Source organism: Phoca vitulina, unplaced genomic scaffold (genome assembly GCF_004348235.1).
Source record: "Phoca vitulina isolate PV1807 unplaced genomic scaffold, GSC_HSeal_1.0 scaffold3, whole genome shotgun sequence".
NCBI classification, from domain to species: domain Eukaryota; kingdom Metazoa; phylum Chordata; class Mammalia; order Carnivora; family Phocidae; genus Phoca; species Phoca vitulina.
The window spans coordinates 60403270-60421225 of record NW_022589706.1 but is presented as its reverse complement, the minus strand read 5'-3'; the positions used below and the strand labels follow the sequence as shown (position 1 = coordinate 60421225).

The window sequence follows — 17956 nt, the reverse complement described above, 5'->3', positions numbered from 1 at the left end:
TCTACCCCTGTGTGTATAACCAAGAGAAATGAGAACATATATCCCAAACAAAAACTTGTTCATAGATGACTTATTCATAATAGCCACAGGTAGAAACAACGCAAATGGATGAATAGATAAATAAAATGTGGTATATCCACTCAATGGAATACTTTTGGGAATGGAAAAGGATGAAGTAGTGATACATGCTACAACATGGATGAACTTTGAAAATATTATGCTAAATGAAAGTCCTGAAAGACTGTGTATTATATGATTCCATTTATATAAAATTTCCAGAATAGGCAAAAATACAGAGATAGAGACTAGTGGTTGCCTAGGGCAGGAGGCAGGGAGGAGAGCAACAGGAGGGATGCTGACTGACTGCTAAGAGGTAAAGGGTTTCTTTTGGCAGGGGACAAAAATATTCTAAAATTACATTGTGGTGGGGCGCCTGGGTGGCTCAGTCGTTAAGCGTCTGCCTTCGGCTCAGGTCATGATCCCAGGGTCCTGGGATCGAGCCCCACATCGGGCTCCCTGCTCGGCGGGAAGCCTGCTTCTCCCTCTCCCACTCCCCCTGCTTGTGTTCCCTCTCTCGCTGTGTCTCTCTCTGTCAAATAAATAAATAAAATCTTTAAAAAAATAAAAAATAAAAAATAAAAAAATAAAAAAAAATAAAATTACATTGTGGTGTTGGCTGTACAATTCTGTGAGTATACTAAAAAATATGAAGTTGTGCACTTTAGATGGGTGAATTGTATGTTATGTGAATTGTTTCAATACAACTGTTTTTTAAATTTAAAAAAAATAGAGGGAAAAATGGAAATAATAAAAATATCCACCAAGATATCTAATACATTATACTCTACTTTGTTGATGGAACATTATGTAGTCAGTAAATATTGTAAGTCCAAAGACTATGTAACAACACAGAAAATAAGTAATGTGATGTTAGGTGGAAAATGTATAAGAGTGTGATGCAAAGTGGTGTTGTAGCTAAATATACATGCATTTGGATAAAGGCTGGCAGGAAACTCATAGACACAAGCATATGGTGAAGGGAATGTGCCTCTTTCTTTCAGGAGTCCCGTTAATGTTGTTGAATGTCTCAAAAGCACTTGTTTTAATGTTCTTTGTAATGGTAGCCTTGTGGTAGGTACAGGTGCTACTGAAGATGCATAAAACATAGGAAAGGAAGGAAAAAGCACTAGGGACGTTTTAAAAATCAGCATGCGAAACATCCAAGAAATTGAAATTTAAATGCAAAAATTTAGCAGAGCATTTAAGGGAAATGGCTACTGAGGGAGGGCAGCCTCTAAGAGAATTCTGCCCAGAAAACTTAAAAACTGGACTGCTTCTGAGTATGTTTGCCTGCAAGTTTTGAAGGGAGGGGATTTTCATATGCTGGAGCTGGTGTAGATCTGTGATAATAACCCAAAAGGAAATAGGAAAACTTAGCAGTATGCACAGTTTACTTAAGTTCACCAAAATTGTACTGGAGTGTGGAAAAAGGGAGGAAGTCTGGTTAAGCCTAAGTGAGTCAACATTTAATGGCTCTCCACCCAGTTCTCCTCCTTTCCCAAGGCCACCTCACCTCTGCATCTGTGTGCTTGACCCTTGCAAGGAAGGAACTCCAGCTGGGATGGGTGGGGTGAACACAAATCTCTGTTGGTTGGCCTCAGTTATCAGGTTGGGGGGGACAGAGAAAACAGGGCCAGAGCAATGGTGATGACCTAAATCATGTCCTTTTCCCGGAACTTTCTCCTTCCTGGGTTCCCACTGAATGTTTGCAATGTCACAGTTCCTTCAATATCCTAGGTCCCAGAAACAACTCATGACTTTTGTGAGAAGCAACTAAAGTGCCGTGTTGGCAGTTCTTTAAAAGCACTCTAAGTTATATTTACTCCAGATAAATAATAGTGACAGGGTAAGGCTGGACAGAGGCATGACAATCTTTAAATTAAGTTCTGCTTCCACCTCAAAACAGAACACATTGTTCCTAGCCCCAAGGTGTGGGGAGGAGGAGTGAGATGCCCGTATTTTCTGTGGAGTATAAAATCAAGATTTCTGAGGGAGGACACATTCTTTCCTTCTAAGGTAATTAGGTTCGTTCGAGCTGCCCAACGATGCACCCTTAAATAGATGCCATCTGGACTGATCCCACTGTTCAATCAACTAGCTGAGCCTACCAGGTGATCCTTGTGGCCTTCTTTAAAATCCTAGATTATTTCTATCCTTTAGCACCAGGAGTTGCTCTTATATTTCAGGCACCAGGATAAACACTGAAGGTTGTAATTACAGTTCAAGTCCTTAACCATTTCTTTCATCTCCTTTAGGAATTCAGTCTTAGAACAAAAACACCAGGTATCTTTCCTGTGGGGATCTCTGAGCAGTTCTGTAGCTTCTCAGGGGTGCTCTGAAGTTATGTAAAGAAGGTGAGGGGCAGTAATTGCCTTCTTTTTGCAGAGAGCTGCCTGAGGCTTTGACTACTTTTCTCTAATTCTCTATTATTCTACTTTGTTCAAGTCCATTCTCAGCACCCCTGTCCCTGCATTTAGCTGATGTTGAGTTCCTTGTGGAACAGCAGTTATACCAGCCACCCAGCCACTCAGCCACCCAAACAACAACAACAAAACCCCATGTGGAAATCCTGAAATGAGAAAGGGATATAGAAAAAGGGAGACACTAGTTAATAATAACTGTATCGCCATCATTACTCTGTTTTGCATATGAACCCATGATTTCAGAAATTCCCTTGTATGTATGGCCCAGAGTCATCACATATTTTCTCATCAAACCAATAATTTCTAGGTAAGAAATCTATGTTTTGTAACTGCTGGGTTGTTTTAGTCTTAACTATACCCAGTGCAAATGTATCAAGGGAACCTTTAGTCTAAAGAAAATCAGGCTGTACAACAACCTAAGAAAACTAGTTACACGTTGCCATAGCAACCGGACCAGTATCACAGTGAAGGGCAGAGTTCTTCAGATTCATCTACTGCGTCTGCAGATTGACTTCCTTGAAACAGAATCATGTGTCTTGATCATCAACACTGAGCCAGTTATTTTCATTAAAAAAAAAAAGTTGTAGTCTCAAGTAGATATATTTTGGCCTTTTCCCTGGTGCCATTCAGTGTCTTTTTATCTTTGGAAAGTGGGGTTTGGTAACGGGATCCTTTGGAAATTTCATTCATGGATTCATTAATACGGTTGGGACCTGAGCCAACAGGGTTTGATAGTAATTAAACTTTGATGGCTGGAATATGACCTGTGAAGTGAGTTGCTTGCTAGTCTCAGTTTAACTCCTGAAGGAGAGGAATCCGAATCCCTTGGAATCCAACCATAATCCCTGTTTACAGACCCAGGGAAGAAAGCACAGGTTTGAATGACTTCTCCTAAGGGTGAACTGCAGGGCTTCTTCCCCAGGAATTATGCTCCACCTTTCTAGGTCACAGATATCTCCACAATTAGTTTCAAAATACCCTGCAAGATGTGTGTAAATAATGCAAACCACATTCGCAGGCAGGGCCACCCTGGAACAAGTAGTTTGCCCAGGGTAAGATAATTAGTAACAGCAGGGGTGGAGATTCCAGAGGGCCATACTCTATCCTTTGCTAAGACCACTGAAAAATCTTCCTTTCACTCAAGAAACATGGCCAATTAATGGACAGCAGGAGGTAGGGATGGGTCAATACCTGCTAATTAATTTTTATAGGTCATTTTTATTTTATGGGGTTATTGGTTCCTATAGTTAAGTTTTTTTCTTCAATATAATCCTCTTGATGTCTCCTCTAAAAAGACTGAAAAGAGAGTGAAAAATGTATGTTATAGGAATGAGATCTGGGAGTTGGAGAGAGCTGGATCTGGAGGGTGCTTTGGAAATTAGTGACTACATAAAGAAAAAGATTCAGCTGGCAAAAAGGAAGATTACTCTAATAGAAAGCACCTGCAGTATATCCTAGTCTGTACTGACTGCTATGACAAAATACCATGGACTGGGTGTCTTATAAACAACAGAAATTTGGATCTCACATTTCTGGAGGCTAAAGTCTGAGATCAGGGTTCTAGCACTGTTGGCTGAGGGCCCTTTTCTGGGTTGTAGACTTCTCGTTGTATCTTCACACAGCAAAGAAGCTCTCTTCGGGCTCTTTTATAAGGACACTAATCCCACCTATGAGGGCTCTGCCTTCATGACCCAGTCAGTTCCCAAAGGTCCCATATCCTAATACCATCCCTTAGGGATTAGGATTTCAACATAGGGACTTTTGCAGGGACACAAACATTGAGACCACAGCAATATATAAGACCTGTGCTAGACTGTGAAGGATGCACAGATAACTATGACATGAGTCTTGTCCTTGGTAGTCCACATTCCCAGCAGATAGTGACAAGCACTCTAATAATAGTACATGGACTCTGTGGTAGAGAGAAATTTATTCTGACTCTAGTCAGTAGTAGAGGAAAAGGCAATCTACAGATTTAATGCAATCTCTATCAAAATATCAACAGCATTTTTCACAGAACTAGAACAAATAATACTAAATTTGTATGGAACCATGAAAGACCCCGAATAGCCAAAGCAATCTTGGAAAAGAAAAGCAAAGCTGGAGGCATCACAATTCTGTACTTCAAGTTATATTACAAAGCTGTAGTCATCAAAACAGTATGGTACTGGCACAAAAATAGACACATAGATCAATAGAACAGAAAAGAAAGCCCAGAAATAAACCCATGATTATATGGTCAATTAATCTTTGACAAAGGAGGCAAGAACATGCAATGGGAAAAAGTCTTTTCAACAAATGGTGTTGGGACAATTGGACAACTACATGCAAAATAATGAAACTGGACCACTTTCTTACACCATATACAAAAATAAACTCAAAATGGATTAAAGACCTAAATGTGAGACCTGAAACCATAAAAATCCTAGAAGAGAACATAGGCAGTAACTTCTTTGACATCGGCCATAGCAACTTTTTTCTAGATATGTCTCCTGAGGCAAGGGAAACAAAAGCAAAAATAAACTGTTGGGACTATATCAAAATAAAAAGCTTGTGCACAGCAAAGGAAACCATCCAAACTATAAAAGACAACCTACAGAATAGGAGAAGATATTTGCAAATGACATATCCGATAAAGGGTTAATATCCAAAATATATAAAGAACTGGTACAACTCAACACCAAAAAACAAATGATCCAATTAAAAATGAGCAGAAGACATGAACAGACATTTCTCCAGAGAAGACATACAGATGGCCAACGACACATGAAAAGGTGCTCAATATCACTCATCACAGGGAAATGCAAACCAAAACCACAATGAGATATCAACTCACACCTATCAGAATGGCTAAAATCAGAACACAAGAAATAACAAGTGTTGGCAAGAATGTGGTGAAAAGGGAACTCTCATGCACTGTTGGGGAGAATGCAAACTTGTGCAGCCAGTGTGGGAAAGAGTATGGAGGTTCCTCAAAAATTAAAAATAGAATTATCATATGATCCAGTAATTCCACTACTGGATATTTACCCAAAGAAAATAAAAACACTAACTTGAAAAGTTATATGCATCCCTGTGTTTATTGAAGCATTATTTACAATAGCCGAGGTATGGAAGCAAACCAAGTTTCCATCAATAAATGAATAGATTAGGTTGTATATACATACATGTATGTGTGTGTGGGTGTGTGTATATATATATATATATATATATATATATAATGTAATATTACTGAACCTTAAAAAAGAATGAAATCTTGCCATTTGCAAAGACATGGATGGATCTAGAGGGTATAATGCTAAGTGAGTAAGTCACTCAGAGAAAGGCAAATAGCATATGATTTAACTAATACGTGGAATTTAAGAAACAAAACAAAGGAACAAAGAAAAAAAGAGACAAACCAAAAAACGGACTCTGAACTATAGAGAACAAACTGATGGTTATCAGAGGGGTGGTGAGTGGGGGATGGGTGAAATAGGTGGAGGGGACTAAGAGTTCACTTATTGTAATGAGCACTGAATAATGTGTAGAATTGTTGAATCACTATATTGTACACATGAAACTAATGTAATACTGCATGTTAACTATACTGGAATTAAAATTTAAAAATAAAGAAAAGAAATAGAGAAAAATAGTGAAATGTTCCTTAGGGAATCTGAGCTGGGCTTAATGGGACAGGTAAGAAATCATAGGCAGATACTGAGGAAAGGCTATTTTGGGAACCAGAAACAGTATAAACAAAGGCATAGGATGGAGTCTGTTTAAGGAGAACACATTCACTAATGTGGCTTGAGTTTTAGTTTAAATTGTGAGACAGATTGGAGCTCAGGCAGAAAAAGTAAAAAAAAAAAAAAAAAAGAACCACATTTTGGCATATTCTGAAAAGCAGCTAGAGAACTTTGGACCTTATCCCACATAGAATTAAAGATTTGAAAATTGGAAGTTTATTTTTGTTTTAAAAGATTTTTAAGTTATTTTTGTTTTAAAAAGATTCACATAGTTTGATTTATGTTCTACGAAAATACCTTAACAGATTAAGCTGAAAATATTTTGCATTTATGTCAACATGTATGCGTGAATTCCTTCAAAATGTCATAAATACTTTTGTAATATGTCCTTGTGCAAGGTTAACTGAGTTTGCACAGACTGCAAACTGAAGATGCTCATGCAAAAATGCTGACTCAGGTATTTCAAGTGACAACCCTTACATTTAAGTGCTTGAGGCACTATTGTGAGAAACTGGAAAATGGTTCTATGCAGCAGAAAAGCCAGCCAAGTCCCTGAAATCAATCTCTCTCTCTCTCTTTCTCTGTGTTTCCTTTCTTTCAGGAACAGCAATGGAAACTTTCGATGTACAACAGCATAACTCCAGTCTGCTTTACAAGCCCTCTGATTGAGAAGCCAATTGGCAAAGTAAGAATGACTCCATTTCTTATTGAACAATATGATTTGAACTTGTTGGCTGTTAATTTCTTTTTGTCTTGAGCTATTTGGGTGAAATAATCAAACTGATCTCATGAAAGTGGCTGATAAAATCCAAATTTTGAACTGTTTGGTTGGCCCTAGTGTGCCCTTGCCCTTGGCCAAATGTTGAACTGAGAGATGTTGACCTGAGATGCCTATGCTTCAGCTTCTACCTCCACTCCTATCCCAGTGATGTCCTCCCCACTCCTTCCAGTGTCCTGGTTTCTGAGCTCTTGGATTTATCTTCCCCTGTGTATCAGAACTTGTTAGAAGGAAAGAGGATATTTTTAGTAATTTACATTGTAGAGGAGGAAAAAAAAAACCTTTTTTCTCTACTCCCTTAGGTTCAAAACCTGGGGTTATGCAAATTAAACTGAAAAGAAAAAGATAAACAAGAGAAAATGTTTATTACTATGAATAAGGAGGCCTTCATAGAAAAGAAGTGGAGACCCAAAGAAGCAATTCTATTCAGGGCTTACACTATTTTAACAAAAAGCAATAAAATGTGGAGAAGTGACAAGGGAAAGGAAAAGGGGTTTGGGCTTCTCACCATAGACTTGGGTAAATTGTGAGAAGATAAACATATGGGGGAAATGAATGGCCGTAGAATTACTTATTAAGTTTGTTATACAGACTCAAGTTGGTGCCTTTGCCATTGATAAGAATCATGTCTGGTGATTAAGAGTCATCTTCTTACTGGTATGGGAGAGGAGGACACATTTACAAATTTATGTAATCTTTAGAAAGGGAAATTTATGTCCTGCTTTTAGATAGAAAGTGATGGGGGAGGGGGGCAGAGTGTTTTTCTGGCTAGTCTGCTGTTTCTCAATTGTCTTCCACTCAAAATAATTCTTACACCAAACTGGGATATTTGGGGGTGGTGTATTCTGATCCCCTTCAACATGTTAGCGTGAAATCCAGCCACAATACTCCCTCTTTCCAATGTAATTGTTATTTAAACTATCTTGTGGAATAAAAGACTTTGCTTCTAGAAGAGAGATGATAGGTTTTGCTTGAAGTGCTACTGTTCTGAACCTGAAATCATACCCATCAATCCCACCAGGGAGTGTAGAGCCTGATGGTGAAGCGTGGGCTCTCTAGAGCCAGCCTGCCTGGGTTCCAATCCCAACTCTGTTATTCCCTTGCTGTGTGACTTTGAGCAAGTCACCTGTAGAAAGGGCATCATCATCATCATCATAATAATACCTGCCTCATAGGACCATCACGAGATTAAATCATTTAACATAAATCCATGGCAGCAAGTTTTTATTTTTACCTATTTTTTTCACTCTGTCTCCAAGCACTCAACAAATTATGCAAGTGAATTGAATGAATGAATAAATGAAAAGCAATACACACGGTAAGCTTAGAGGAGGCACATCTTCAATTTGCTTATGTCAGGAAATTGAAGCTGGAGAAGGGGATGGAAGAGAAGCAGATGTTAGGAAGAGAAGCATAACTCTGGTGAGTATATCAGAGACACTTTCCAAGCACACGTTACCAGGAGGATTGCAGTCTAGCTGAGAAGCCTGCCACCTTCCTGTCCTTTGCTCCAGCAGCGCATCATTGGGCCACATGCAATCCAGTGACGATGATGAAACATAGCTACTGTTGGCACAAGTCAAAAACAAACAAAAATTCTTTTCATAGGGCTTTTCTTTCCAACTTATAGATACGTGTGGGCAGAGCAAGAGCTTTTTGCACTTTTTCATAGGAAATGAGTCTCTTTGCCTGGCAATTCCTGGTAATTTTGCCTTGGCGGCAAGTCCCGCCCAGGGCAGCTGTCCACAGGGTGTGAAATCCTGGCCAAGCCGGAAGCCTCTTCCTCCTGCTGTCAGCAAGCCTGATGCTTTGTAGGCATAGCAGGGGAGCAACCCAAGCTTCTTGAGACTGAGTTTCTGTACTTTGTGTTCAGTGGGGTCTGTACTTCCCCTCTGCTGACTTTAGTTCCCAGTGAGAGAAGTATCATTTGGCCCAAAGAGTAAAACAACAAACAAACAAAACACAGCATACACATCTCAAAATGTGTTGGCAACTGCCCCTGCATTCACTCAGCCTTGCCTCTGCTTCTGTCCCCTCCAGCCCCACCTGTTTTGACTTTGTTTATATAGGTTCGAAAAAGACCACCACTTTGTCTGTGGGGACAGAAAGAACCCATTTCAAAGGCTAAGGTCAGAAGTCAATGACTCTTGGAGGGGTCTCTTTTGACAAAGTTTCACTTCATCCAGTGGACAGTCCTGAGTTTCTTCAGTGTTTTCCTAGACCTGATCAGGAACACTAACAGCAGTATAAAAATGGTAAGGAGTAACTTTCTGGAATGCTTTTCAGAGAGCAGAAGGAAATTAAGGGAAGTATAACCATTCTTGGTTTGGTGGTATTTCACTGTGTGATTCTCAGGTCTCCCTCCCGCAGCAGGGCAGAATTAGCAGGCAGGTATCTGTACCGTGACACCAGGACTATCTTGGGTTGAGTGGAATTGCTCTTAAGGATTCTCTTTCTCCTTCTTCTCTCCATAGCTCTGGCTTCTGGGCTCAAAACACTTGCTGTAAAATACTCTAATGAATTCATTTTGCATTCAACTCTGTTTCCCATTCACCTGAAGGGGGGAAATGATGCCAAAATGTAAGCTTTAATTATAGGGGTTGATGGAAAGTAGTGTTTGGTGTGAATAATTGAAATCTATGGTTACTCTGCCCAGAATCCAAACTCTCTTCCTCACTATCAAGAAACTTTCTGTCGGGTGAAAGCCTGTGTGCTGGACCCAGATGCAGTTTCTGCCACCCAAATTATGGTGCCCTGAGCTGAACCAAGGAAAATGTTTCCTTGCTATGGGGGAAGGAAAGGTGTTATGAAAACCCCAATTGGATAACAAAGAATTCCAGTGTGAGCTCAGAATAGAAAAAAAGACTATTATGGAACCAACTCCAGTCTTACAATTAAATGATAACTCTTCATTAATGGTGATGATTAGAGGGTAGGAATAAAGGAAGAAAACTTCTAGGAGCAGAGAGGGAGAAGCCAAAGAAATCACTGTGGGCAGCAGGAAAGCAAGCCTGGAATGTGTGATTATCCACTCTCAGATCAAGAGGAGTTGCGTGTTTTATTTTACATAATTGGAGTCAGCGCCTTTTGAATGGAGCATACAAATTTATGTAAATAAAAATGCAAATGTTAAAAATATGCGTCTTGGGATTTCCAGGGGATGACCTGGCAGCTCTGTCTCCCTTGCCTTCGCAGCTGCTAAATACCGTGTTGTGAAAGCTCAAGATGAACTTATTTCCCCAAATCCCACAATGTTATAACTAGAGGACTTTCTTTGTAATTTATAGGAGATAGATACTCTGGAGAATGAATTAGACTACTTTTTAATGTATTTGACCGTAAACATGTTGCCCCCAAGAGGTTGCACAGGCTAACAATAAACGCAAAAGGGGTTTCGGGATTTCAATAAATTAATGGCTTATCCAAAGTGGACTGTTGAAAGGTAATAAGACAATGATGATGGAGACAAAAGCAGGGATTTGGGGAGATAAGTAACATTAGAGGATGACATAAAATTTAACTTACCAAGCTCTCCCACAAAATTCTCATTGGTGCTACTGGCAAGACAAGAGACTGGGCTGAAAGAGGCATTATTTCAGCTCAGCAAGCATTGTGGAGATCATGCCAAGTCAAAACAACCTAGTAAAGTGCCATGACCTTGGCAAACTGAACAGAATACATAAGCAGACAGAACTGTTTTTAGATTAAGGAACTGCCCATAACCGTGGCTATGCCAACCTGCCTTTCTCAAAAGGAATTTAGGTGACAGGTAAATGTGTCCCCAGTCAAAAGGAAAGTAACTTTAACACATTGCTTGATTTGACCAGAGGGAATGGAGAGAGACACCGCCTTGAAGGATAGCAGTGTTATTAAATGGAAGGGTGGCTAAGAAAGCAAACAAAGCTCCCTGGGCCTCTGTATTTCCGGGTGAGGGAAGGGGAGACTGGAGGAGCTAGGTGGAAGTAACTGGATAAACAAGAGATAAAGAGAAAGGAACTGGTGAACTCAGAATCAACAAAATCTAGAGCTGCTTTATTTCAAATTTGGAAGGCATCTGTGGGAAGAAAAGAAATAGCGGTGTCCCTTTAAATCTTTAGCTCCCTTTAGCACTGGAGAATTTTTCTTACCAAGGGAAAGTTTAGTGTAGCAAACAGGGGCCATTTTATTTATTTATTTATTTATTTATTTATTTATTTATTGTTTTTATTTTTTGGATCTTTTAAAATTTTTTAATTTTTTATTATATTCAGTTAGCTGGTATATAGTACATCATTAGTTTTTGAGGTAGTGTTCAACGATTCATTAGTTGTGTATAACACCCAGTGCTCATTACAACACGTGCCCTCCTTAATACCCATCACCTGGCTACCCCATCCCCCACCCCCCTTCCTTCTGTAACCCTCAGTTTGTTTCCCGGAGTCCGGAGTCTCTCAGGTTTGTCTCCCTCTCTGATTTCTTCCCATTCTGTTTTCTCTCCCTTCCCCTATGGTCCTCTGCACTATTCCTATGTTCCACATATGAGGGAAACCATATGATAATTGTCTTTCTCTGCTTGACTTATTTCACTTAGCATAATTCCCTCCAGTTCCATCCATGTTGATGCAAATGGTGGATATTCATCCTTTCTGACGGCTGAGTAATATTCCATTGTATATATGAACCACATCTCCTTTATCCATTCGTCTGTTGAAGGACATCTTGGCTCCTTCCACAGTTTGGCTGTTGTGGACATTGCTGCTATGAACCAGAAAAGACCCTGAATCACCAGGGGAATGTTGAAAAAGAAAACCAAAGCTGGGGGTATCACGATGCCTGACTTCAAGCTATATTACAAAGCTGTGATCATTTTAAAAATATTCTTCTAAGTCATGGCCCATTGAGAATCATTGAATGTTACATCATGATATGGTAGCTGGGTCTGAATAGACAGCACCTGTTCTGTGAGAAGCATCTTGGGATTAATACTCAATATTTAGGGCTCTCAGTGACCCAAGAGGATGGAGAAGCCAACCCACAAGCTAGTCTGTGGCCTACTGCTGCTTTCAAAAAAATACCAAAAATCAAGAACAGAATAATCAGAAGATAATAATAATGGTGAGCAAAGCAAGCCATTGCAATTACTACAGTTGTAGATAAACATGATTTTAATTCTTTGGGCATGAGCTGATTTGACTGGATCTCTTTCTCTCTACATTTAGCTTCTGGTCAGGGAGGCAAAATTCATTAAGCTAAGTATTTCACTTCTAGAGCTTTTTGTAACAAGGTGAAAGAGACTTTCAAGTTAAGGGGTCAATTTTCTTCTTCTAAGATAATGGGAATTTTAGTTGGGATATGTCCAGCCAGCTAAAAAGCATATTTTTCAGCTTCCCTTGCAGCTAGATGTGGCAATATGATGAGATTATAGGCAATGGGAATATGAGTGGAAGTGATGTATGCAACTTCTGAGTTATGCCTTTCATAGGAAAGGCATGCCCCTCTTTCTGTCTGGAAGACAGATGTGGTAGCAAAAGCAAGAATAGCCACTTCAGACCAAGAGAGGAAGGCAGAGAAACAAAATTAAGAGTCAGGGTCTCTGACTCCATAGAACTGTTGACTGCTTGAATTCAGCCTGCTATTGCCTGAGACAGAAATCAACTTCCATCTTGTCTACACCACTACTATTTTGGCCATGTTGTCCTAGTGTACAATTAGACCAGGGGGCAAAGTGGCTGCATTCTCTATGGGAAGTCACTTAGAATCTAGTGAAGGTAGAAAGCAGAGCCTGGTACAGTAAATATCAGTTAAAGGAGTGAAAATGCCTAGTTGCTAAGACCTATCTCCCAGATTGAGCCTGAACGGGGAAGGTGAGATACACACATTAAGTTCTATCTCTGCGAACAAGGAGATGAGCAGAATTCTGTTCAACCGAGAACCCTGTCTTTGAATTCTGAACATAATAAACCCAGATATCTATCATACACTGAATTTGGGAAAATTTCTCCATAGACCTGAGGCAAACCATGTTCCAGTGAAAATACTCCAACTTGAGGTACTGCAATGGAACCCATTATCTGATCAAACAACATTTCTATTGATACTTATTATATGTCGGAGCTGTCATTAATCTGAAAATATTCATAAGTATCTTCATGCATGGATTTGGAATAATATTCTATTCTTTCATCATCTGAAGCAGGTTTGGATTCCCTGGGGGCAAACATTTTGGACTCCAGCTTTTGCTATAACTCTATCACACAGGATTTTATGGGTAGAGTGGATTGTTCCCTCAGATCTCATTCTAAAGTCATTCTCCTTTTATTTAACATAAAGTAACACTGTTTTGATTTAATAAATTAACCTTCTAAAACATCAACTGTTACTGCTGCCGCACCTTGGAGTCCATGTCATTTCTTCCCATTCCTCAAAATGCCTGACACCATGCCAAGCACATAGTAGGCAGGTAGTGCTCGGCTACTGCTGGGTAAGTGAATACAGAATTGTAGTTTGTGCTTCAGCCAGCTATTTTCATCTTCTGTCCTTGTTCATCATGGTTGAGCATGTGAATGACCTACTACATCTAAAGACAAAGAATTTGAAAAGTCAGTATCACTGCCACTGTCCCGTCTTAGGCACACCTCAGAGATACACGAGTTCGGTTCCAGACCACCACAACAAAGCGAGTATTGTAATAAAATGAGTCAAATGAATTTATTTTTGTTTCCTAGTGCATGTAAAAGTTATGTTTATACTATGCTGGAGTCTTTTAAGTGGGCAGTAGCACTGTGTCTAAAAAACAAGTACATATCTTAATTAAAAAATACTTTATTGCTAAAAATTGCTAACCATCACCTGAGCTTTTAGCGAGTTGTAATCTTTTTGCTGATGGAGGGTCTTGCCTTGATATTGAGCTGCTGACTGATCAGGGTCACCACCTGAAGGTTGGGGTGGCTGTGGCAATTTCTTAAAATGAGACAGTGACAGAGTTTGCTACATCAGTTGGCTTTTTTTTTTTTTTTACAAATGATTTCTCTGTAGCATGCCATGCTATTTGATAGCATTTTACCCACAGTAGAACTTCCTTCAAAACTGGAGTCAATTCTCTCAAACCCCGCTGCTGCTTCCTCAACTAAGTTTATATAATGTTCTAAATCCTTTGTTGTCATTTCAACAGTCTTCCCCGCATCTTCACCAGAAGTAGATTTGGTCTCAGGAAACCATTTTCTTTGCTCATCCATAAGCAGCAACTCCTCATCTGTTAAAGTTTCATCATGAGATTGCAGCAATTTAGTCACATCTTTAGGCCCCACTTCTGATCCTAATTCTCTTGCTATTTCCACCACATCTGCAGTGACTTCCTCCACTGAAGTCTTGAAACTTTAGTTTGTAAAAAACAAACAACACAATATCTGTGAAGCACAATAAAGTGAAGCACAATAAAATGAGGTATGCCTGCAAATATTAAATAACCAGAGGTGAGAATATATATCCCTTAAATTCAGATTCTTGGATTCTCACTATCACACCAGCACAGCCTAGGCTGAAGTTTGGGTTCATTGGTAGGAGTTCACTTGGGTAAGAAATGCAGCCTGATGCACAAGGACAAGAAGTCTCTCCATCCCGCATATTCCTAACAGACAAAATGGCTCCATAAACAGGTTTGATAAGCTCCAAAGAATTGTAATAAGAGTTAACAAATATGCTTAAACCAATGGCTGTTCAACTTATGTTCTCCTATAAACATATAAAAATATTCAATGTCAGCTCCCAAAACCTACAGAAAATAAATGAAATATGAACAATTAATATCTGTAGAATTCTTGCTTTTAAAGATTTTATTTATTTATTTGAGATAGAGAGAGAATGCATGAGCTGGGGGGATGGGTAGAGGGAGAGGTAGAAGTAGGCTCCCTGCTGAGCAGGGAGCCTGAAACAACATGGGGCTTGATCCCAGGACCCTGGGATCAGGACCTGAGCCAAAGGCAGATGCTTAACTGACTGAGCCACACGCAGGCACCCCTGTAGAATATATTTTATTAGATTTACAAAATTCATCAATTCAGAAACAGGTAGATGCCTATACACTATAAAAATGGGAAACAACAGTGTTAACAAAAACCATTCTTGCTCTGATCTTTCTTTACAACTTATCTTTAAAGGCTGAAATATATGGTACAACATGTACGGACTAAATGTACAGCAACATTATGATGTACTTGATGTTTAAATATGAGGTAAGTGTTTTGTTAACACCACACATACACACGCCCATGCGTACAGATCACCAGACCCTTGCTACTGGGGACTATGCCGTTATCAAAGGTCACGGAGTCATATTTGTATTACAGAACTACTCTTTATTCTTTTCTTGTTTCAATGTGCTGACACTTTCCCATTAACACTGCCCCGATTTCTCTCCCAGAACCCAACTGAAAAATATCAAATGGAACTTCTGATAGAAAATGCTTGGTAGACTGCCTGGTCTGTTATTGACAGAAAAAGAAACTTTAATTTGTCCCACCTGGAAATAGGGAAAAAAGATGATCTAAGACTGTCATTGGATACATATACTCTCTATTCACATAGATCAGAAAAAAAAATACCACTAAATTCTGAGAAATAGCCTATAGAATTATCAGCAGAATTAATGTAGAATTTATGCAGTTTTGCTATCTTCCCAATACTGTGGGTACCCTCGAGAAAGCCACAGGAAGCCCTTCTTGAAAATATTACATTCTAAGTATTCTATGCCAGCCAAGCATCCACTAAGAAATAAACAGATATTGAATGCCTTCCTTGTGTGAGGCAGTCTGCTATAAACAGTAATCCAGGTCAGTTGAATATAAGTGATAATAGCAATAATAATTATCATAATAGCCACCATTGTCTGAGGACTCAGCCAAACACTAACATAAGTTCATATCCAATCTCCCATTTAATCATTTTACAGATGAAGCCTAGAGAGGATAAAGAACTTGTGCAAGGTCACGGAGCTAATAAATGGTAGAGTTGGCATCCAAAACCAGGCATGCCATGCCTAACCACCTGCGGGAGAGAGGGGGTTTTTATTTGGACGATCTCTTTTCTGTTCCTAGTTGAAATACAATCAAAGTTTCCTGAGAGGACACAGAAGGATGCCAAAAAAGTGTGACCTGGCTTATATTATGGGTCACTCTGGCTACAGCTAGCCAACCTTAGATTTTTATTTTCCAAAGGCCCCAGTTATAAATAGCAACCCTGCACAAATGGGAAAAAAATGTGTGAGCATGCAGCGTTTGGTTGTCTCTTTAAAGGCAGTTGCTTTACAAAGAACTTTAAAAGGGGTATGAAGTGCAAAGATATCACCATGAGGTTACTCAGATCAAAATAGTATTCTTCAGAAACCTTTCCATATATTTTGGTGTCCCAGTTTGTCTCCTCTGGGAGAAAGGAGTCTAGTGTTCACCTAATTCATGAGGCTATGCATTTAATTTTAAGAACTTTAACACTTTCAGTGAAGAATCAAAGTGGTATTATTAAATATCATTAAAGTTCAATATAACAAAAGAATCACAATAAAGCCAAGGATAGAGCTGGAATCTCCACTTGCCACTAATGCCTGTTAAGTTTTTCATATAGACAATTTGGATGCCTGGTGAAGTAAGAGCACAAATGAAGTGAACAGAGAGTAGATTGCATAAAAGTTTATGGTCTGAAGAGTAAGGGAGGTAATTAGTGGTGCGATGAACTCCCCAATTGTGTCTACATTTTTAAAGGTCATTTCCTGCATTTTATGAGAGATGGGGAATTATATTCAGGCCCCCATAGAACTTTGCTTTTACCATTATGAACATTTATTTCACCCGATCTTACTTTAGGGTTGGTTGATTGCATGTCTGTCTTTTGCAGGGTTTGTAATCTCTGTGGCTGGGGGCTTAGGCGGGGCAGGATTTGTGCCTTACTCATTATTTATGTCCTCAAATCACCAGGCCTAATTCTTTCCACATTGTAGCTGCTTGTTAAGAAGGGGAGGGAAGTGGTAGAAAAAGAAAGGGAAAGAAGTTCTCATATTGGTGTATCTGAGATTACTGTTTTCTTGATTACCTGGGCTCAGGCTGCTTTTCATTCAATGCCTTCTGAAACCTCTCTAACATAAACAGCTTAGTGAAAAATTCAACCTTACCTTAAAAGACATTTGCTTACAGAATAACTCTTAAAAGACATTATTCATTTGCAAAAGGCAGAAACTGTGATTTTTACACCAAGAACTTTGAAAAAGGAAATCAGCATTTGGAGACATGTTGAGATTACAATAAAGTAGAAAAAGAGAGAGGGGGGAGCGAAATGTTCTTATGCTTTGTGGCATGGAAGATTCTTTCCTTCCTTGCACCAGAGAAAGTAATCTTGCCAAGGTCAGTACTGCTAAACCCAGAGTACATTTCAGTTCTTCTCTCACTTGATTCAATTGACCTTTCTTGAAAGTTGTTCCTCTCTTGTTTTTTTTGAGAACTAACCATTCTAATTCCCATCTGACCTCAGGCTCTTTTGCTGTTTCATTCATCTTCCCTCAATGATGCCTCCAATATTGTTCTCCAGTGTTTCATTCCTGGCACACCTTTAAAAAAAAATCAATTCTCGTTCCTTGAGAACTTTTCAGTGTTTCTCAATATGTTCATAAGACCAGTTGGCTTCTCATTCCCTTCTTTTGATCCCCCTGCTCTACCAGTATTCTGTACCTCTCCCAGTGAACGTTCCTACCTTCTTCTACCCAACAATTCAAATCTGGTACTTGGGCATCATCCCTCTTTCTTCTTTCTCTTCCATTTAGTCAGCCACTCATTTCAGATGGCTCTAAATCCTTGACATTCATCCTCTCCTTGCCTGTTGTGATTGCTGTAATTAAAGCCTTTGTCATCTCTCCTCTGGTTCCTGATGAACTCTCTAACTGGTTCCTCTCTCTTTCCACTCTCACCTTCTTTCAGCAATTTATCAATACCACTACAGAGTTATCG

The 17956-nt window shown here is 39.3% G+C and overlaps 1 protein-coding gene across 6 annotated transcripts in view; it reads left to right on the top strand.

Moving 5' to 3' along the window:
* The window catches only part of RASGEF1B (RasGEF domain family member 1B), a 632176-nt gene that overhangs the window by 473417 nt on the left and 140803 nt on the right, over window positions 1-17956 (top strand). For all 6 annotated transcript variants that reach the window (XM_032400630.1, XM_032400635.1, XM_032400628.1 and 3 more), the window contains one exon: window positions 6813-6896. In XM_032400630.1, coding sequence (XP_032256521.1) covers window positions 6813-6896 — 84 coding nt within the window. The remainder of the gene's footprint in view (window positions 1-6812; window positions 6897-17956) is intronic.